This window comes from Eptesicus fuscus, chromosome 16 (assembly GCF_027574615.1).
Source record: "Eptesicus fuscus isolate TK198812 chromosome 16, DD_ASM_mEF_20220401, whole genome shotgun sequence".
NCBI lineage: Eukaryota > Metazoa > Chordata > Mammalia > Chiroptera > Vespertilionidae > Eptesicus > Eptesicus fuscus.
In genome coordinates, this window is record NC_072488.1 from 25,556,616 (window position 1) to 25,579,336 (window position 22,721).

Below are 22,721 nucleotides of genomic sequence, written 5' to 3' on the forward strand. Positions count from 1 at the left end.
AAGCAGAGTTTTATTTACAAGCTTTCAAGAGGCAAAATCATATTTTATGAAATGAGTATTTGAGTGAAGCCAAGAAACATATCTACTGTTACTAAGGGCCAATGATATCTTTCTATTAATCAGCTTTTAGTTTTAATGCTCTAGCAGACTAGAATCTTGTTGAAAGTATTTTAATTGACAATTATGGATCTACATTTATACTAAAATTTAATTGTGTGTGATGCTGATGGAAAAATGCTGAACTAAAAGTTTGACAGGTCTTACATACACAGGCCTTGATGGTCACATTATATCTTATACCTGTTGTTTGCATGTTTCTTATAATTATGAAATGCCATTCTGGTTTCAGACTCTTAATTTTAGAAGAAAAGTGTGTCTTAAAAGTGCAGCTATGACTCAAACATTACTGCACCCTGCTCTTCTTTCTTATCAGTAAATTATGATAGCTTCTTCTTAATCTACCTCATTTCTTTTTGTGTATGGTGTAAGTTGGTGATCTAGTTTCATTTTTTTGCATGTGTCTCCAATTTTCCCAACACGATTTATTGAAGAGACTGTCTTGACTCCATTGTATGTTCATGCCTCCTTTGTCAAATATTAATTGAGCTTAGTGGTTTGGGTCAATATCTGGATTCTCTATTCTATTCCATTGGTCTATATGTCTGTTCTTGTGCCAGTACCAGGCTGTTTTGAGAACAGTGGCTTTGTAATACAGCTTGAAATCTGGTATTGAGATCCCATCTACTTTGTTCTTCTTTCTCAGGATTGCTGTGGCTATTCGGGGTCTTTTTTTATTCCAGATGAATTTTTGGAGAGTTCTTTCTAGGTCTGTGAAATATGCTGTTGGTATTTTGATGGGGAGTGCATTGAATCTATAGATTGCTTTGGGTAGTGTGGACATTTTAATGATGTTGATTCTACCAATCCATGAACATGGTATGTTCTTCCATCTATTTACGTCTTCCTCTATCTCTTTTTTCAGTGCCCTGTAGTTTTCCATGTATAGGTCTTTTACCTCCTTAGTTAAGTTTATTCCTAGGTATCTTAATTTTTTTGGTGCAATGATAAATGGGATTGCTTTTTTAGTCTCTATTTCTGTAAGTTCACTATTGGTGTATAGAAATACCATAGATTTCTTGGTGTTAATTTTGTATCCTGCTACATTGCCAAATTCATTTATTAAGTCTGTTAGTTTTTTGATGGAGTCTTTCGGGTTTTTTATGTACAATATCATGTCATCTGCAAATAAGAACAGCTTTACTTCTTCTTTTCCAATTTAGATGCCTTTTATTTCTTCTTCTTGTCTAATTGCAATGGCTAATATTTCCAGTACTATGTCGAACAGGAGTGGTGAGAGTGGGCATCCCTGTCTTGTTCCTGTTCTTAGGGGAAATGGTTTTAGTTTTTGCCCATTGAGTATGATGTTAGCTGTGGGTTTATCATATATGGCTTTTATTATGTTGAGGTATGATCCTTCTACTCCCATCTTGTTGAGAGTTTTTATCAAGAAAGGGTGTTGGTTAATCTACCTCATTTCTAAACAGTTGTGTGCTTTTTTATTTTAACTAGAGGCCTGGTGTACTGGGGGGGGGAGGGGCTAGTCCCCTCAGTCCACCCTGCACCCTTTCCAATCTGGGACATCCCTCTCACAATCTGGGACCGCTGGCTCCTAACTGCTCATCTGCCTGCCTGCCTGATCACTCCTCTAACTGCCCCCCACTGCTGGCTTGGTCACCCCCAACTGCCCCCCCTGCTGGCCTGATTGCCCCCAACTGCCCCCACCGGCCTGATCGCTCCACGCAGCCTGCTGTTCAGTAGTTTGGTCATCCCTCACTTCCCTGCCGGCCTGGTCACCCCACGCAGCCTGCTGTTCGGTCGTTACTGTTACTGTGACGGCATCCTGGACAATTTGCATATTCCTCTTATTAGTATAGATGTATTTTGGCAAGGGGGCATCATACTCTTTGTATTTTTGAAATCTGTTCGTTGTGGGGGAAGATATAGTAACACATTTTAACATGTTGAATTTTAGGTGTTACTTTGACGTTTAGTGGCAAACTTCTATTAATTTTTAAAAAGTATATAAATTAGGAAATTAGAGTTTCAATTACCAAATGGGGAAGTTAAATTTATTCTTATAGCTGCTTATATGTATTTTTTAATTATTATTCAATGTTCCTGTGCACATTTTCTGTTTTTATATAGGCTATGTAGAACCAATGCAGACACTCAATGATGTGTTAGCTCAGCTAGATGCTGTTGTCAGCTTTGCTCATGCATCAAATGGAGCGCCAGTTCCATATGTACGACCAGTCATTTTGGAGAAAGGACAAGGAAGAATTATTTTGAAAGCATCTAGACATGCTTGTGTTGAAGTTCAAGATGAAGTTGCATTTATTCCCAATGATGTTCACTTTGAAAAAGATAAACAGATGTTTCATATCATTACTGGTAAAAACAAACAAATACCTAGTTTATGGGTTATTTTGGGTAATGTTTCTTTTTTTAATGTTGGGGTGAAAATATGCTTAAAATTGATAAAGAAAATCCAAATTTTTGATATTAGAAAAAGAACATGTTATTCATATCAATGTGTAATATATTCGTATTTGGATTAGGGGGAAGATTTGGAAGAGGGAGTAAAGGCTTTTGAGAAATACTGTATTTATAAGAAACTTCTGTTTTACGAGTTCAGGGCATTTAAAAATGAACACCCCTTCTTCCTCAATGCTTACCTTTCAGTAGTGAGGTCATTGAAAATCAAGCAGAACTGGCTGCTAGAATGACCTCAGTTTAGGGTAGTGGTATTTTATTTTTTATTTCTTAAAAAAATGTTTATTGTTGAAAGTATTACAGGTGTCCCTCTTTTTCCCCCCCATTGTCCCCTTCTAGCCCACACCAGGATAGCAGTTCTTTTAAAGTCATGGCACTTAAGAGAATAATGTAGCATGTCTCAAACTAAAATGTTTTGAGAGATCTTAACCAGATTCCAAAAAACAAGTGAGGAAGTAAGGGTCTTTGGGCAAATGTGTTCTATTTCCCCAAATGGATTTTCAAGTTGTTTATATAATATAACCCAGATATGTAAATTGTGCATTTTCCAAAATTGTAAGGTCATGTCTTAGGGCTTTAGTGTGGTTTTTAAGTGGTTGAAGGATTTGACCATACTGATCCATTCACTAATGGTCCATTTATTAATTAGTTACAGTGTTAAGTCAATTGGGCCTGTACTACCTCTCTGAATGTCATAAAATTATTCTGCAGGCAGCTCTGAGCTAAGGGAAAATGTCTGTGTGATCTTTCTAGGCCATAGTCAAATTTAATAATTTTGCTTTTCAATATAATGTGTTTTATAGGCCCCAATATGGGAGGTAAATCAACATATATTCGCCAAACTGGGGTAATAGTTCTCATGGCCCAAATTGGGTGTTTTGTGCCATGTGAGTCGGCAGAGGTGTCCATCGTGGACTGTATCTTGGCTCGGGTAGGGGCTGGTGACAGTCAATTGAAAGGAGTCTCCACCTTCATGGCTGAAATGTTAGAAACTGCTTCTATTCTCAGGTGAGTGCATTACCCAGTCCCCTGAAAATGGAAATGAATGTCCCTGTCCTATGAGAAGTACATTTGCAGATTCACCTGTAAAACATCTGAGGACTTTTATCTAGTGTAATAGTTTTTTGTGAGCTTTTTGTACTTTATATTCTCTTAAAAGGGTGATTGGTGATAGTTGTGGAAAGCTTTGATTTTTAAAGGTGTCTTAAGGTTTCTGGTCGTTGTTCACCTTATATTCCCCCACTACCATGCCTTTCCTGCACTGCTCACACCGCCTGGAATGTCCCTCCTTGCCCTTTGCCCAAGTCTTTTCCAAGCTTTACAGGCCCTAATGACAGAAATTCTACTTCTCCAGTGATTTTTGTTTTTCCCCCACTACATGAACCTAAGGCCTTGGCTATTTCCATGTCTGAAATTTATTAGGTTTTTATTTTAGAGGTTACTGAAATCTCTTGTTTTTATTTCACTTTTCAGGAGCTTCTTTAAAGACATGAAGGCGCTATGCCCTTTGAGTATCCTTAGTAAATTGTGTTGATTATAATTTTTTTAAAATTCCCCTCCTTACATTTGGTAGTATTGTGGCAGGCATACAAATTTTCTTGACCACCAGCCGTGTGGCCACTGTTCATATTATTATACCCTTGTTCCATTGTCATTTAGTGTTATATATTTTTAAAATTTTTACTTACTGATTTTAGCATGAGAGAGAAATATAAATTTGTTGTTCCACTTACCTATGCATTCCTTGATTGATTCTTGTATGATCAGAGATCATATCCACAACCTTGGTGTATCATGATGATGTTCTAACCAACTGAACTACCCAGCCAGGGCTGGAATTATTATTATTTTTAAATCTTGACTAATTTGATTTATTCACCTTTTGTTCCTTCTACCCATTATTCATGTCCATGCCCATTTTTTCTCCTAAAGTTTTAGTGCTTTTTATTGACTTTTTTGAAAATTTTAACATTAAAATACTGAATCTATTGTTTGTGGCTTATCTTTTCTGTTATATTATCTTAATTTTGTTTTCTTGCATCATTATTTTTGGGAAATTTTCCCGTAATTTTGTGTTTCAGGTCTGCAACCAAAGATTCTTTAATAATCATAGATGAATTGGGAAGAGGAACCTCTACCTACGATGGATTTGGGTTAGCGTGGGCTATATCAGAATACATTGCAACAAAAATTGGTGCTTTTTGCATGTTTGCAACCCATTTTCATGAACTTACTGCCTTGGCCAACCAGATACCAACTGTTAATAATCTACATGTCACAGCACTAACTACTGAAGAAACCTTAACTATGCTTTATCAGGTGAAGAAAGGTGAGTAGAGCCCTGGTATACTGAATGAGAATTCAGAGTGTGATAGTGGGAAACTTGCTTGAAATTGTCAGTAACTGCCTTATTCTAAGTTAGTATGAATTATTGACTTTTTTACAGAATACATTTATCTTAATTCACACTCTGGGAGTAGAGACATGGTACATCATCTCTGTTTCTGTGTCTTATAGTAGGATCACTCATTCTAAAACAACCACATAAAGAATAATTTATACTCTTTAATAGCATCACAGAGGAATTTTATACTGCCTTCCATTAGCTATTAGATAGTATCAATAAGCTCTGAAGTTCCAAGGCTCTAGCTTTTACTGTTTAATAAACTATTTATTATGATAATCTCATTAGGTTATGTAATGGTATATTACATAAACAGGTTCATTTAAAGCTGGGGGTGCCAGAATTCCTGAAATTGTTAGTAGTTGTCACATAAGGAATGAGTTAATTTGTTGGCATTTCATCCTTTCAGGAAAGGGTGTATTCATGGGTCTGGCAGCTAATCAGATGACTGAGTTCATGGGGTTAATGCGCTGTATCGTTTTTTATTACTTAAACATTTCACTGCTCATCAGAATAACTTGTTCAGATGGCTTTCTGATTTTTCATGAACATGTTTTTCTGCATCAGTAGGTTGCACATAAGTGAGATAATTAGTTTTGGTTATTTTATCCTTTGTTATTTATGCTTTAGTAGGAATTCTTTTGAGTTATTGTGTTTGCATTATTATTATCAACATAAAATATAGATACTTTTAGTTGGTCCTGGCATTTCACATAAAGTTGAGGTTTTGCTTTTAAATTATTATGTTTTGGGTGAAATAGAAATGGGTTCAGAACATTTTTTAAAAAACACAGATAAAGTACAGAGAAGATAGGAATTAGTTTTTCCTTCACTCTGGATGCTTATGAACATATGCTCCTATTTTGTTTTTACTTCTTTAAATCCCAGCTCAAGAATGCATGGGATATATATGTAGGCCCCCCAGTAATTTACAGTTGGTATATAATTGAGGCAAAAATGGAAGCCTCATAATAACTGCAAGCATCATGTGTATTAAACATTTGGAAGAAATACCTTGAGTCAGTTTATTTTCTGCAAATAGAAATGAAGATCATCTACCTAGTCTATAAATTTACTAATGATTTGGGTCCAAAAATTCCATTGTCATTTGTTTGTAGTAGTTTAGAATTAGAAAGAGATTATATAAAATGGTAAGTAACTTTTCTAAGAAAAGTATTGTAAATATTTAAATTTCCTTCTATTATTCTTTTTAAATTTATTTATCCAGCCAGTTTTCTGGAGTCACCATTTCTAGAAATTGATGTAGGCAGATTCGGAGGCTAGACCATTCACTAATATTATATTTTGAATTAAATGCTCCTCTTAATTAGTGACACTTTTACATTTATTTATTTTTCTTAGTACTTTAATTTCTCCCTTATGAAATGAGAAAACCTCAGAGAGATAGACTTGATTAATTTTTCTTCAGTATTCAGATATTTGTCTAGGCCTTTGAGGATTATCTGTCAAGCCTTTTCTCTGCTATTTTTATTTTTCTGCTACATTTGTCAAGGATAAAATATAGCACTGTGCCAAGTCATAATCACTTTTCACTGGAGGCTTAATTAAAATGCCTCTATCTCCGTTACTACGAAACATTTGGCTAATGTGTTTGAAATAATACAAAATTGAGTTTTCTGATGACAGGGTAAGAAGGATAAGTTCCATTTACATAAATTGCTGTCTCTTCCTACTCTGTCCCTCTCCCCACACTCCTCTTCCCACTTTCTTGTAGGTGTCTGTGATCAAAGTTTTGGGATTCACGTTGCAGAGCTTGCTAATTTTCCTAGGCATGTAATAGAGTGTGCTAAACAGAAGGCCCTGGAACTGGAGGAGTTTCAGAATATCGGAGCATCACAAGGAAATGATGAAATGGAACCCGCAGCAAAGAGGTGCTACCTGGAAAGAGAGGTTTGTGAGATTGATTCTGCAGTTATTTAACCTCTGTATTGTTACATAGATCAGGTCACCAAGTTAAGTTACTTTTTCCCTATATGATTGTAATGTATATTTACTAATCATTCATTATTTGTGTTCACTTTTCTTCCCCTCGCAAAGAATTCTCTATATCATTTTGATTTGTGCACTGTATAAATATCTGCATGCTCAAAAGATAACATTTAGGTACCAGATTTAAAAAGTAGGAGGACAGGACTATTAACCTAGACTAATAGTCCTGTCCTCCTACTTTTTAAATTAGGAGGAGTTAATAGATATAATTCAAAGGAGTTAATAGATGTCCAAGCAGATCTTTGAATGCTTCATAAATGAATATCAAGTCCAAATAAGTTGTATAGTTACTCAGTGCTTAGTTAAGATGACACCAACAAAATAAAAATAGTTCTTGTCCTCCAGTTGTTTACAGTATAGTTGGAGAGATAAGAACAATGATTATGTCATAATCATAGAGAATAAAGTGGCATATGACAAATGTTTACTAGTGAAAGTTCTTTGTGGGCAGTATGTTCGTTCACATGGGAAAAATGCTTTCTCTGAGTGATGGGTGAAATTGAGAGGCTCATACAGAAAGGTACAAGCCTAGCCCTGGCCTGTGTGGCTCAGTGGTTAGAGTGTCAGCCTGTGCACTGAAGGGTCTTAGATGCATGGTCAAGGGCACGTACCTGGGTTGCAGGTTCAGTCCCTGGCCCTTGTTGGGGCATGTGCAAGAGGCAACCAATCAATGTTTCTCTCTCTCACATCTCCCCCCTCCCTCCCTCTCTCTTTCCCCTCCTCCCTTCCTACCACTCTTTAAAAAAAAATAATAGAAAAAAAAAGGACTCTGGTGAGGATTAACATCCTATATAATAAAGAGGTAATATGCAAATTTACTGTCACTCCCTCACAAGATGGCTGCCTACAACCAGGCCGGCAGGGGGGTTAGTGAGGGGCGACCAGGCCGGTGGAGGTCCGTGAGGGGTGACCAGGCCAGCGGGGGGGCAGTTAAGGGCCACCAGGCCGGCAGGGGGGGGCAGTTAGGGGCTATCAGGCAGGCAGGGGGGGCAGTTAGGGGCAACCAGGCAGGCAGGGGGGGCAGTTAGGGGTGACCAGGCAGGCAGGCAGGTGAGCGATTAGGAGCCAGCAGTCCAGGATTGTAAAAGGGATGTCCTGGATTGGAGAGGGTGCAGGCTGGGCTGAGCGCCCCCGCCATGTACACATTTTGTGCACTGGGCCTCTAATACAATATATTATTCTGGTGCATGGAATTCGTGCATGGGGGGTTGTGTTCCTCAGCCCAGCTTCACCCTCTCCAATCTGGGACCCCTCGAGGGATGTCCGAATGCCCGTTTAGGCCCGATCCTACGGGCAGTCGGACATCCCTCTCACAATCCAGGACTGCTGGCTCCCATCTGCTCTCCTGCTTGCCTTCCTGATTGCCCCTAACCGCTTCTGCCTGCCAGCCTGATCACCCCCTAACCGCTCCCCTGCCAGCCTGATTGATGCCTAACTGCTCCCCTGCCAGCCTGTTTACCCCTAACTGCCGTCCCCTGCAGGCCTGGGTCTCCCCCAACTTCCCTCCTCTGCCAGCCTGATCATCCCCAACTGCCTTCCCCTGCTGGTCTGATCGCCCACAACTGCCCTCCCTTGCAGACCTGGTCCCTCCCAACTGCCCTCCCCTGCCGGCCATCTTGTGTCCACATGGGGGCAGCCACCTTGTGTGTTGGAGTGATGGTCAATTTGCATATTATTCTTTTATTAGATAGGATGAAAGGAACAAGCCTGTGCCCAATGTACTTTTTAAAAATTAAAGGAATAGTAGTTCTAGTCTCTGTAACAATGGAAATAAAAGAATCTTAATTCACTTCTGCTGGGTTCTGGCAACATGTACTGTGGTATACATTGTGACCACTTTTACTTGTCATGTTTTAAGCTTTTATCCAGCGAATTTTTTGTTGTTCTTACTTGAAGGATAGCTGATTGGTACCATAATTGCTGATTTATATGGTTTTTGAGCTTAAAAGGTATGATTTCATCCTTTATACCTGTAATCAGGAGAAATGTGTTATAACTTGTTAATACTGGTAGCTTTAAGTATGGAAAATTATGAAATGGTGTTGGTATCAGCGCCACAGCTCTGAGTGATCTGGGATTAGGTAGGCTCCTTATGTAATCCCTGCTTCCAATTGGAACAGAAGTCATGTTCTTTGATGATAATCATTACAATGTATTGTGAACAATGTTTAAGCTAAAGGGAGACAAAAGTACACTTGTTCGTTAATAGAGAAGTATTTTTTTCCCCTTACCATTTCAATATCTACCTTTCTTTCACCTTTAAGGTGCTTATTACCAACTAGCTTCCTATGTGAAAAGCAGACCTGCTTTGTATATGATAGTCAACATTTATATAGGGCTTACCCTTTGCCAGGCTCTGCACCTTAACATATTAATTCTTTAACCTTTTGCACTCAGATGTCGAGTGTGACTCGACACGGTTAGCATTGGTAGCAGCTCTTTTTATACTCCTTGAATGTATCAATAATTTGAAATATTAAAAAATCCAAATAAATAAGTTTGTATGAAAAGAAACTCCTGTTTTTTATTCTACTGCCGCACTTTGTAAAATCTGGGGTATTTAAAAAATTAAATCCCGAGTAGAATAAAGGAATCGAGAAAAAAGCAAGCGAGTGCAAAGGGTTAACTCTCACAACAGCCCAGTGAGGTTTGTAGAATTTTCCGCATTTTATGGATGAGGAATATTGGTAAAGAATTTGCCCACCAAAAAAAAAAAAAAGCAAAGAATTTGCCCACAGGTCACATGGCAAGTAATAAGCATTCTTTAGAATGGTAATAACTGAGCAGTAAAATAAGTTTAAAAAGAAATACCCTTTGCAATGTCTTGCTATAAAGAAATATGATCAATTAAGCGTTTTGCTATACAATTCACCGTTGAACAACAGGGTTTGAATTTGTGCAGGGTGCACTTTTATGTGGATTTTTTCAATAAATACTTTAAATATATTTTCCCATGACTTTATTAATAACATTTTCTTTAGCTAACTTATTTTAGGACTACAGTATATAATACACATAACATACAAAATACCAGTATGTGTTCATTGACTGTTTTTGTTATCAGTAAGGTTTCCAGTAAACTAGCAGGCTATCTATAGTTAAGTTTTGTTTGTTTTTGTTTTTGTTTTATTATATATTTTATTGATTTTACAGAGAGGAAGGGAAAGGGATAGAGAGTAAGAAACATTGATGAGAAACATCGATCAGCTGCCTCCTGCTTGCCCCCTACTGGGGATCGAGGCTGCAACCAAGGTATATTTCCTTGACCAGAATTGAACCCAGGACCCTTCAGTCCACAGGCTGATGCTCTATCCACTGAGCCAAACCAGCTAGGGATATAGTTAAGTTTTTTGGGAGTCAAAAGTTATACACAGATTTGCAACTGCCCAGCACTCCTAACTTCCATTTTATTCAAGGGTCAACTATATTATAGACAATGCACACTTAAAATGTAAAGAATGTTTTTAAATGTTGAGTGTCATGTTTATATAGAAGTCTAATGAAGCAATTTATTATTATTGAATGTGACTTTTAGAAAAGACACTTTGAAGACTAATGGAACGTTCCCATGTTTTTCAGCAAGGTGAAAAAATTATTCAAGAGTTTTTATCCAAGGTGAAGCAAATGCCTTTTATTGAAATGTCCGAAGAAAACATCACAATGAAATTGAAACAGCTGAAAGCTGAGGTGATCGCAAAGAATAATGGGTTTGTAAATGAAATCATTTCACGAATAAAGGTTACTACGTGAGAAAATCCCACTAATGGAATGAAGATAATCTTGATAAGCTGTTGTCAGTAATACTTTTATATTGTTTTATATTAATCCTTTTTCCATAGTGATGGCAATTGATGCCCATGGCATACCAACTTAATAAAATATTTAGTAATACTTTACCTGAGTACATTTTCAGAGATCTTTATTTTGAAAAGTAACTGAGGAATACTTAAAGGGACATGGGCAATAGTATACAATATGTTGAATTTTATAAATAAAATTATGAAGTTTGTGAAATTTTATGTGTATTGTACTTCTTTGTAATAGGACTTCTACGCATATTTTATTCCCAAATGATATGCAAGAAATAAATAGCACAGAGACTTTGTAAAAGTGAAGGATCTTAAAGCAGAAGAAACCAAGGAAATCCTTTCCAGTGATTTCCCCGGAGTGTCCGTCTGTTGGCAGGAGCCAGGTTGGATGCATACACATTAGCCAGGGAACTTACTGTAAATCCAGAGTCCTGATGTGATCCCCTGCCCTGTCTGCCATTCCTCCACCCCCAGTCTGTGGAGAGACTTAAAAATCTGGATTTTAACAAAACCTTTCATATTGGGAACCCTGATTTAGTCTATCTACTTCTCTTGTTCTACAGGAAAGGGAAGGAGAGGTTAAAAGTTAGTGACTGGCCTTGCTGAATATGGGGGAAAGGGCAGTCTTGTAATAAATTGTGAAGGGATGATGGCTTATTTATGTAGGAATAAAATGAAATTGGATCATATCTAAAAATCAACTCCAGTGAATATTTGATCCAAATGTGTAAGGCAAAACTACCAAGCTTATAATGTTTAGTTTTATAAGTTCTATAGAAAGTAATGCAGGAAAATATTTTTATGACCTCGGCTTTGTGAAAGATTTAAGTCACAAACACAATCCATAAAATTTGATATATTTAACTATATTGAAATTGAGAACTTCTTTTCATTAAAAGGCATCACAAAGTGAAAAAGACTAGATCCATAATGGGAGAACATATTAGTACTACATAAAATATCAAAGGATTTATATCCAAACTATATAAAGTATTTCTATAAAATCACTAAGAAAATGGGCACTTGAGAGTCTTTACAAAATTTTGAAGAGTTAATACAACTCAATAACAAAAAGACCAGTTAAAAGGCAAAGGATCTGAATAGATCCTTTTCCAAAACATATACAAGTGGCTAATAAGCACATGAAAATATTCAGATTGTCATCAGGGAAATACAAGTCAAAACTACAGTGAGCTATCACTTCGTACCCATTAGGTATCTAAAGTCAAAAAGTCAGAGAACAGGTATTGAGGATGTGAAGAAGGAGCTCACACACTGCTTGTGGAAATTTAAAATGTTGCATTTGCTTTGGAAAACAGTCTGGCATTTCCTCAAACGTTACCATGATCCAGCACTTCCATTCCTAGGTGTATATCAAGAAAAACATGTCCACACAAAAACTTGCACGCAAATGTTTATACCAGAAAAAATTGAAAATAACCCAAATGCCTACCAACAGATGAATATATATGCAACATGTGGGATATCCATACAATGGAATATTTTGTTATAACTAGAAGCCCGGTGCATGAAATTCGTGCACGGCGGGGGGTTTGTCCCTCAGCCCAGCCTGTACCCTCTCCAATCTGGGACTCCTGGAGGGATGTCCGACTGCCCGTTTAGGCCCGATCCTGGTGGGATCGGGCCTAAACAGGCAGTCGGACATCCCTCTCACAATCCAGGACTGCTGGCTCCCAACTACTTGCCTGCCTGCCTTCCTGATTGCCCCTAACTGCTTCTGCCTGCCAGCCTGATCACCCCCTAACCACTCTGCTGCCAGCCTGGTTGATGCTTAACTGCTCCCCTGCCAGCCTGTTTGCCCCCAACTTCCCTCCTCTGTCAGTCTGGTCACCCCTAACTGCCCTCTCCTGCAGGGTTGATCACCTCCAACTGCCCTCCCTTGCAGGCCAAGTGCCTCCCAACTGCCCTTTCCTGCTGGCCATCTTGTAGTGGCCATCTTGTGTCCACATGGGGGCAGGATCTTTGACCACATGGGGGCAACTATATTGTGTGTTGCAGTGATGATCAATCTGTATATTACTCTTTTATTAGATAGGATAGAGGCCTGGTGCACGGGTGGGGGCCAGCTGGTTTGCCCTGAAGTGTGTCCCGGATCAGGGTGGGGTTCCCTTGGGGCGTGGGGCGGCCTGAGCGAGGGGCCTGTGGTGGTTTGCAGGCCGGCCACGCCCCCTGGCAACCTAAGCAGAGGCCCTGGTATCTGGAATTTATTTTCCTTCTACAATTGAAACTTTGTAGCCTGGAGCGGAGCCAAACCTGCTGCTCCCTCCAGGGCGGCAGCCATTTCTGTGGCAGTTAATTCACCTTCTACAATTGAAACTTTGTAGCCTTAAGCGGGTGAGCCCGGCCAGGGTGTGTGGGAAGATTTGCTTCCCCTGTTGCCACCGGCAACCCTGGCCTGCTCTCTCAAACTCCATTCTGCCGCCATTTGTTTGAATTTGTTTACCTTCTATAATTGAAACTTTGTAGCTTGAGTGGAGGCTTAGGCCTGCAACGGCTATGGAAAGCTTGGCTTGCTCTGTTACCTGGGAAACCTTGCTCTCTGTGGCTGTAGCCATCTAGGATGGGGTTAATTTGCATACTTGCCCTGATTGGCTGGTGGGTGTGGCTTGGCTGGTGGGCGTGGCTTATGTAGCGGAGTGATGGTTAATTTGCATATTACCATTTTATTAGAGAGGATAAGCATGAAGTACTGATACATGCTACAACTTAGATGAACCTTGGAAACATTAGTGAATAAACCAGTCACAAGAGTTTGTATATGATTCCATCCATGTGAGAGTCCAAATAGGGAAAGTGCAGAAACAAAGTAGATGAGCAGGCTGTCAGGCAGGGGCTGGCTGGCTAGGGAGGTGATAGCTAAAGGGTATGGGGTTTCTTTTTGAGATGAAAATGTTCTAAAATTGACTGCTGATGTTTGCACATATCTGTACATATACTAAAAGTCATTGAACCATATACTTTAAATGTGTACAGTGTATATTATGTGAATTATATCTCAAAGCTTGTTTCTTAAAAAGTTCAGGCACTTTACCTAAGAGAAAATCTAAATGGTTCATACATTTAGATTTAATCACCAGTCAGAAAAATGAAAACCATGCTTGGCTCCCCCTCAGGACTCTGCCCAGATTGACAATCATTTTTTTTAAATTTAATAAACCTTTATTGTTCAGATTATTACAATTGTTCCTCTTTTTTACCCCCATAGCTCCCCTCCACCCGGTTCCCACCCCACCCTCTGCCCTTACCTCCCCCACACTGTCCTCATCCATAGATGTACGCTTTTTGTCCAGTCTCTTCCCGCACCCCCACACCTCTTTCCCCCTGAGAATTGTCAGTCCACTCCCTTTCTATGCCTCTGATTCTATTATATTCACCGGTTTATTCTGTTCATCAGATTTTTAATTCACTTGATTTTTAGATTCACTTGTTGATAGATATGTATTTGTTGTTCATAATTTTTTATCTTTACCTTTTTCTTCTTAAAGAATACCTTTCAGCATTTCATATAATACTGGTTTGGCGGTGATGTACTCCTTTAGCTTTTTCTTAACTGTGAAGTTCTTTATCTGCCCTTCAATTCTGAATGATAGCTTTGCTGGGTAGAGTAATCTTGGTTGTAGGTTCTTGCTGGTCATCACTTTGAATATTTCTTGCCACTCCCGTCTGGCCTGCATAGTTTCTGTTGAGAAATCAGCTGACAATCGTATTGGTGCTCCCTTGTAGGTAACTAACTGTTTTTCTCTTGCTGCTTTTAATATTCTCTCTTTGTCTTTTGCTCTTGGCATTTTAATTATGATGTGTCTTGGTGTGGTCCTCTTTGGATTCCTTTTGTTTGGGGTTCTGTGCGCTTCCTGGACTTGTAAGTCTATTTCTTTCACCAGGTGGGGGAAGTTTTCAGTCATTATTTCTTCAAATAGGTTTTCAGTATCTCTCTCTCTCTCTCCTTCTGGCACCCCCATAATTCTGATGTTGGTACGTTTGAATTTGTCCCAGAGGCTTCTTACATTATCTTCAAATTTTTGGATTCTGTTTGCTTTTTGCTTTTCTGGTTGAGTGCTTTTTGCTTCTTTGTATTTCACATCTTTGACTTGATTCTTGCGTTCCTCTAGTCTGCTGTTGGGTCTCTGTATAATATATTTATTTCAGTCAGTGTATGTTTAACTTCTAGTTGGTCCTTTTTCATATCCTCTAGGGCAGTGATGGGCAACCTTTTGAGCTTGGTGTGTCAAACTTCGCCAAAAAATTGAGCATAACTCGGGTAGTGTGTCACTTTGAGGAAAAAACATTATTTCGCAAATGTTTCATCCTCAGGAGCAGCAAATGTTTCATCCTCGGCATGCGGTCGCGTGTCATCAGAAATGGCTACGTGTGTCAGTGCTGACACGCGTGTCATAGGTTCGCCATCACTGCTCTAGGGTCTTGCTAAATTTATCGACCTTTTCTAGGAAATTCTTGAAAAACCTTATAACTGTGGTTTTGAACTCTATATCCAGTCGTTTGTTTTCCTCCATTTCTTTGGTTTGTGATCTGTTTCTTTGTCTCCACATTTTTGCTGCTTCCCTGAGTTGGTAGGGTAGCTTTGTGTGCTAAGTGTCCTATATGGCCCAGTGGGTCGGCCTCCCAGTTACCTGAGGTGGACACTCTTGGTGCACCCCTTTGTGGACTGTGTGTACAGCCTTGTTGTAGTTAAGTCTTGATTGTTGTTGGTGTCACTGTGAGGATCAGTTGTGTCTGCCGGGAGAACTGCTGGGATGGAGACAGCCTTATGAGACAAGACTTGCAAAATTGCAAAAGTCTCTGTGCTCAGCTTGGATGGGGCGGAGTCTCAGGGCTGAGCAGACAGTCTCGGCTTCCCGTCAGCCCTGCCCTATGAGGCCCCTGGGTCTCAGTGTCCTGGGGTAATCGCTGCAAGCACCTCTGAGAGAAAGTCACCCTCGAGTTTCGCCCGCTGCTAGACAGTCCAGTTTCTCCCCCAATGAATCTGGATTCCCAGATTCTTGCCAGGAACTGCGAGTTCAGTGCAGTTGGGAGCTTCTGTTTCCCTAGAGAAAGCCAGTGGCATATTCAGCAGTCAGTCCTCTCTGCGCACGTGCCTCCAGACCTCTGCCTTTCGCGGCTCCCCTGAGTTTCTGCCTGACAGCCCAGATCCCCCTGTATGAGCCTGGGTCCCCAGGGTCTTGCCAGGAACTGGGGTTCAGTGCATTCGGAACTGGGCTTCAGTGCAGTCGGGAGCTTTTGTCTCCTTCCCACTAGAGAAAGCCAGCCAGGCACTCAGCTGCCTGTCCTCTCCGCGCGTGTATCTCCATACCTCAGCCTTTTGCAGCTCCTCTGATTCTCCATGTGCTTTTCTCTTTCCTTCTAGTTGTTGAATTTCCACTCAGCCAGCTTTCCTGTGGTTCTGGATGATGTCCGTTTTGTCTTTTAGTTGTAGTTTTGAAATTGTTGTGCGAGGCAGCAGTTTAGGTGTTTACCTATGCCACCATCTTGGTTTCTCCTGACAATCATTTTTTAAGTGTGTCTGCCAACTGTTGGTGAGAATGTGGGACATCTCTGCTGATGGAAATAATTATCCTATCTAATAAAAGTGTAATATGCAAATGGACCGAATGGAGGAACAACCAGTCGGCGGGGGCTGGGCCCGGTGAGCAGGTGGTGCCAGGCCAGCCAAGGCGCATGCCAGCGGACAGGGAGGGAATGGCGATGGGGGTGGAGGGGCGGCGACCAGCAGCGGTGGAGTGGCGATAGGGGGTGCTGGCACCATCCCCTGATCGGCCTGTCCGGTCGCCTCCCACAGAGGGAGGCCAGGGGCAGCAGCGGCAGGGTGATGGGGGTGGCACCGTCCCCTAATCCACTGTCCGGTCACCTCCCATCAGTAGGACATCCCCTTAGGACTCCCAGACTGTGAGAGGGCGCAGGCCAGGCTAAGGGACACCCCCCAGACACACACACCCCTCAGTGCATGAATTTTTGTGCACTGGGCTTCTAGTCTAATAAAATTGAGAATATGTATATGACCCAGCAATTCTCCTAGGTGCATACTCTATAGAGGTGCTTATACACATTGTGCTATGATGTATACACAAGAATGGGAACAGCCCAGCTATGAAAAATGAATGATACCTGCATAAAACAACATGGATGATATCTTAAAAACTAAGCAAATAACAGATAAGGAATAATACAGTTTGTCCCATTCATATGAGTGGGTTGTCTAAGGGATGGGGAGGGAGATTCTAGAGCATTAGAGCATTCTGTTTTGACCTGAGGAGTGGGTGATTTTGTAGGTGCTTTTATATAATTGTTGTAAAAGTATATAATTATGTTTTAAGAACTTAAAATTAGGTATAACGACATGAAAATTTAAGACCAATGAGCCCTTTAAAATGCTCATCTTAGTTTACCATGTCCCCCTTTTTTTAAAAAAAATTTTTTTTATTGATTTCAGAGGAGGAGAGAGATAGAAACATCAATGATGAGAGAATCATTGATCGGCTACCTCCTGCACACTCCACACGGGATTGAGCCCACAACCCGGGCATGTGCCCTGACTAGGAATCAAACTGTGACCTCCTAGTTCATAGGTCTATGCTCAACCACTGAGCCATGCTGTAACACCCTTTTTAAAATCATCATTAGAATGAGTTACAATAGTTTTTCTTTTATGGATACCAAAAGGTTGGGGAGAAGATAAACTTAGGAAGAATTTAAATGTGGACATTTTTATTGGTTTACAAAGTCATTTAGTCGCTTATAAGTGAAAGACTTATTAACTAAAAAAAGCAATTTCAACATTCATCCTCTGGTTAGCTGTGAAGGAGTGTTTCTTGACTGCTGCACAAAAGTATGTATAAAATGGTGGTCAGTCAGTCCATGAATTTACTTGTGAGGGCTGCAGAATTGGAGGGAGGGAGAGAGTGTTGATTCTGAGAAATCATGTCTATCGGGTTCTGATAAATCAGCTGACATTCATTTCTCTCAAGGAGACTTTGTGTTTAGTTCTAAGGTGTTTTTGAGAATGAAAAACATAATAGACCTGTTTCAGATATAAACTCTGCTTATTACATGGATATGCTAATGAATCAACCGGACCATCAATTAAAGTCTTCTTCCTTTTGGAGTGTTGGATGTAAGTAAAGCAAAAGATAAACTAATATCTGATCTGACAAAAGACGTTTAGATTTTAAAATTTTAATTATAATGTGGTTTCTTTTTCTTCGCTCAAACATGAACTTGAAAAACACCAGAATAAAACTGAATATATTAAAATCCAAAATTTTTAATTCAACCATACTTTATTATGAAATTTGTTGGTCACACAACCACATTTCTGAGAAAATACTTTTTAAAAAAATATGTATTTTTTTATTGATTTCAGAGAGGAAGAGGAAGAGAGAGAGAGAGAAACATCAATGATGAGAGAATCATTGATTGGTTGCCTCCTGCACGCCCCCTTCTGGGGATCAAGCCCACAACCCAGACATGTGCCCTTGACAGGAATTGAACCCAGGACCCTTCAGTCCGCAGGCCAACACTCTCTCCACTGAGCCAAACCAGCTAGGGCTTTTTTGGTGTTTTTAGAAGCACTAAGAATCCATTCAAGATGCAATTATTTTGGTAATTTAATTTTTTTCCCTTAAAATATTCTTTGTAACAGAACAGAAGAAAGATGTTTTAGGATATATATAAAAAAAATAACATTTTCTCCTTAAACTCTCAATGTTCCACACACTAAGCACATCCTGTTAGACTTCTTGAGTATTAAATGCATCTTCTATCCTTGGTCTTTCTGCATTTAGCATTTTTGGGAAGTATGTTTTTACCCACAGCATATGGTATGAGCTGCTGATTCAGTACTGAGTGGTTCTTTAAGCTTGTTAGTTTTTCTGTTGATTAAAATGGATGCACAGAAGAAAACGGTGTACAGATCAGTCAGAAGAAAAACTAGCCCTTGGTCCGAAATAAAATAAACAACGTTGATCAACTTATGGGGAAAACAAACAAGTAAAGGGAATTTTCATATACAAAGAAGATCTTTTACTGCCTTCCTAGTGTGTTTGGGTTAAGGAGATAGAGTGGCCAGGGAAGGTGATGAAAATGCCCAGAATGATACACATATTTTTAGACTAAAACGAAGTGGAGCCCAACTTAATAGTTTTCTGCTTGTCCTCCCTATTCTTGACACATACAGCTGCTGCTTTCTCTGGTTGTGCTGCTTTAGAACTTGCCTGTTTTGCCAGTTTCCCGATGTCTGAGCATTCTGGTGCAGTGCTGAGCTAGAAAATGTCTCATTGCCGTGGCAGTGTCTCCGGTTCTCTGAGGGGGGACGGGAAGCCCTTGTCTGGACTTGGTACAGCAGCTTCCCCGCCTCCCTGGAAGCAGAGCGTCCATGGTGTCAGACAACATTCAGAACATGGTCCAAATTCAATGTAAGTTGGCATATTTTTGCTTTGTCATGTGGTTTGTCCAAACAGAAGTGCCCACACACATCTTTAACCCAGCGATCTGGGAAATTCAGCAGTGGCATAACCGTCTGGGATGTTGGCGGCCTTCACTGGACCATCCTGCTCTTATTTTTAGCCTTGGTGAATAGAAGACTACATTGCCACTGTCTTTGGTTCACCTCCAAGAGTGAAGAGAAATTAGAAACTCCCTGAAATGGTTAAATTTAGGAGGGAAAATTCTGTCTGGACAATTTCTTATTCTAACAAAAGAACAATGACAATGAATTTGTCAGCGTGGCAGAATAAACCAGTAATTACAACCATAGCAATTAACCTATATTATACTACTACTAGAGGGCTGTTGCACGAATTTGTGCACTGGTGGGGTCCCTCAGCCTGGCCTGTGGGATTGGGCCAAAACCGGCTCTCCGACATCCCCTGAGGGGTCCCGGATTGCAAGAGAGCTGAGGGACCCCACCAGTGCACAACTGGGGCTGGGGAGGGACAAAGGAGGTTGGCCAGCTGGGGAGGGACCGAGGGAGGGATCCAGGGTATGTCCGGCCCATCTTGCTCAGTCCTGATTGGTCGGACCCCAGCAGCAAGCTAACCTACTAGTTGGAGCGTCTGCCCCCTGGTGGTCAGTGTGTGTCATAGTGACTGGTTCAACAGTCAAATGAACGGTCGGACACTTAGCATATTAGGCTTTTATATATACAGTAGGTCCTCAGGTTACATCGGAGATCTGTTCCAACTGCACAATGTAATGTGATTTTCACTGTGAGTCAGAACCCACCTACATAAGCACCTATGTCACTCACATGGAGCACATACACAGCAGCAATGAAGTGAAACAGTAAAAAAATTTTAAAAGAAAGATAACAATTCCTGACCTTGTGGTAAATAAATAATAAAAAACAAAAAGCACATATGTACATACGTTGAAATGACAGAACTTTTTTTTAATAAATAAATGGGAGATGGCAACGTAACCACGAAACGACATACGTCGAGTCCATCGTAACCCGAGGGCTGTCTATATAGATTATGCTTTGATTGGTTGAACGGACAACAGGACGACCAGACACTTAGCATATTAGGCTTTTATTATATAGGATTACTATTGTGTTTATTTCCTAGAATTTTGTTGACACCAGTTATAATGATCAGTTTAATATTATGAATAATTTTGAATGGAGATAGCTTAAAACCAAATTAAGTATAGTTCAATCTAACTAATACAACTATTTTTAGTTCAGCAACTGATCTGAAATTTTAATATACATCATCCATCCAGCAAGATGTCTTTCATTCATTTTTCTTCACATAATGAGGTTTTATTGCTAAACATTTTTCTTCACATAATGAGGTTTTATTGCTAAACTTTGCCTGGCTCAGCCAAATCAATCATGAGAATGACTTTCCACATTGAACCCTTAATATTACAATGTGCATGAACAATCTGGCAACATTAAATACTTTGTGAGCATCTGAAAAGGTCCAGGCAGGGGCTTCTGAAAGGTTCCTCCTCTTAATACTAAAAGGCAGGTACGTACTTCTATTATCTGTGCTCCATAGATGAGAACCCTGGGTTCAGATTCAGTAACTTGCCCAGGTCACACAGCCGGTAAGTGGCAGAGCTGCGATTTGATCCGCAGCAACTCGTCTCTGAGAGCTGTCTTTTTTTTTTTTTTTTTTTCATTCAGAGGCTTAAAATACAGTTAGGAATCTGAGATACACACATGTGATAAATTTAGTCTTTCTAAATAAGTCTAAAAGAGGGGTGTGGGCAATGCAACGGGAGTTAATCAAAGTAAAGGGAGTGTGGTGCAGATGTTTGTATTTCTGATTCTGCATGGAAGCTGGCACTCCTGTGGAAGGCTTGTCTCCGGGCACCAAGGCATTCACCTGGGCCACTGCTGCCCACCTGGGAAACAGCATTTAAGAAGCTGCATTGTTTCTCAAGTCCACCAGTCACCAAGTGCTGACATCGAATTAAGAGATTGCATCACACTGTGTTTGGACAAAGGATTATGTTTAAATGAAAAGGGAGGTCAGCCAGAAGCCTGGAAACTGAGGAGTTAGGCCCTGACTGGTTTGGCTCAGTGGATAGAGTATCAGCCTGTGGACTGAAGGGTCCCAGGTTCGATTCTGATCAAGGGCATGTACCTTGGTTGCGGGCACATCCCCAGTGGGAGGAGTGCAGGAGGTGGCTGATCGATGTTTCTAACTAGCCCTCTCCCTTCCTCTCTGTAAACAATCAATAAAATATATTTTAAAAAAAGAAAAAGAAAATGAGGAGTTAGAATTAAATGTCAACAGTGTTTGGAGGAAGATGCTAAAGCCGGTGGACTCCAATCTTTTGGTCACTTGACTTTGAGGTTATGTTTTGTTCTGTCCTGAGCCAGGAATATTTTAGCCAGCCTATGGGGAATAACCATGGAGGTCTTCTCCATCACTCAGTATGTGCTTGGTGAGTCTGCACAGGCCTGGACATAATGGATTAAAGTGGGCAGCAATGTGGTGTGTCAGGAAGGCTGTTTGAGTTGTGTTCATCCTTGCTTTGCCACTTAGCAGGTGTCTTGAAATTATCCCTCCTTGGATTTTCACCCCTCTTGTGTAATTTAGGGGGGTTGGATTATTTGAGTTCTAAATTGCCACACCAGGGCAAGGCAGGTGTGGGGTACAGAGAATAGTGGGGTTAAGGTGAATGCCCTAATCTGAAAGCATTAAAAAATTTAAAAACACTGCTGGCCAAGAAAATGGTTTGCAGTTCTGATTTTGTCCAAGGGCCACCACTTTGTGTTCTCTGGGGTGGTATTTAATGTTTCATGATTATATGAAACTACAGGCCCAGTGTATGAAAATTCGTGCACTTGGGAGGGGGCGGGTCCCTCAGCCTGGCCTGCGCCCTCTTGCAGTCCCGGAGCCCTTGGAGGATGTCCACCTGCCAGCTTACACCCGATCCCCAGGGGACATCCCTCTGGCAGCTCGGGAGCCCTTGGAGGATGTCCGATTAACAGCTTAGGCCCGCTCAGCCTAAGCCACAGTTGGACATCCTTAGTGCTGCCACAGAGGCGGAAGAGGCTCCTGCCACCACCACTGCACTCGCAGCCATCAGCCCGGCTTGTGGCTGAGCGGAGCTCCCCCGTGGGAGTGCACTGACCATCTCTTGCGTTGAGTGTCTGCTCCCTGGTGGAGCGACCAGTCGTTCCTCCATTAGGGTCAATTTGCATATTACTCTTTTATTATATAGGACTAGAGGCCTGGTGCACAAAATTTGTGCATGGGGGGGGTCCCTCAACCCAGCCTGTGCCCTCTCACAATCCAGGACCCCTCAGGGTAGGGTTCTTAGGCCTGGCTGGCGATCAGGGCCTACGTCAGGGCTTTCCTTCCCCCAGCTGATGGCAGCTGGCCCTGCCCCCGCTGCTGCCACTGCTTGCCATCTGTGCAGCGCTGCCCCCTCCCCCCCCCCGTCCCTCCACA

At 40.8% G+C, this 22,721-nt stretch overlaps 1 protein-coding gene across 2 annotated transcripts in view; it reads left to right on the forward strand.

Annotated features, from left to right (window-relative positions):
- MSH2 (mutS homolog 2) overlaps positions 1 to 10,863 on the forward strand; it is a 57,738-nt gene extending 46,875 nt beyond the window's left edge. Inside the window, exons 12-16 of one of the 2 annotated variants that reach the window (XM_054728117.1) lie at positions 2,206 to 2,451; positions 3,357 to 3,561; positions 4,635 to 4,882; positions 6,693 to 6,868; positions 10,547 to 10,863. In XM_054728117.1, the coding sequence (XP_054584092.1) occupies positions 2,206 to 2,451; positions 3,357 to 3,561; positions 4,635 to 4,882; positions 6,693 to 6,868; positions 10,547 to 10,717 (1,046 nt within the window). In that variant the 3' untranslated portion in view covers positions 10,718 to 10,863. The remainder of the gene's footprint in view (positions 1 to 2,205; positions 2,452 to 3,356; positions 3,562 to 4,634; positions 4,883 to 6,692; positions 6,869 to 10,546) is intronic. The other variant, XM_054728116.1, reaches the window with a different exon arrangement.
- The last annotated feature ends 11,858 nt before the right edge of the window (positions 10,864 to 22,721 follow it).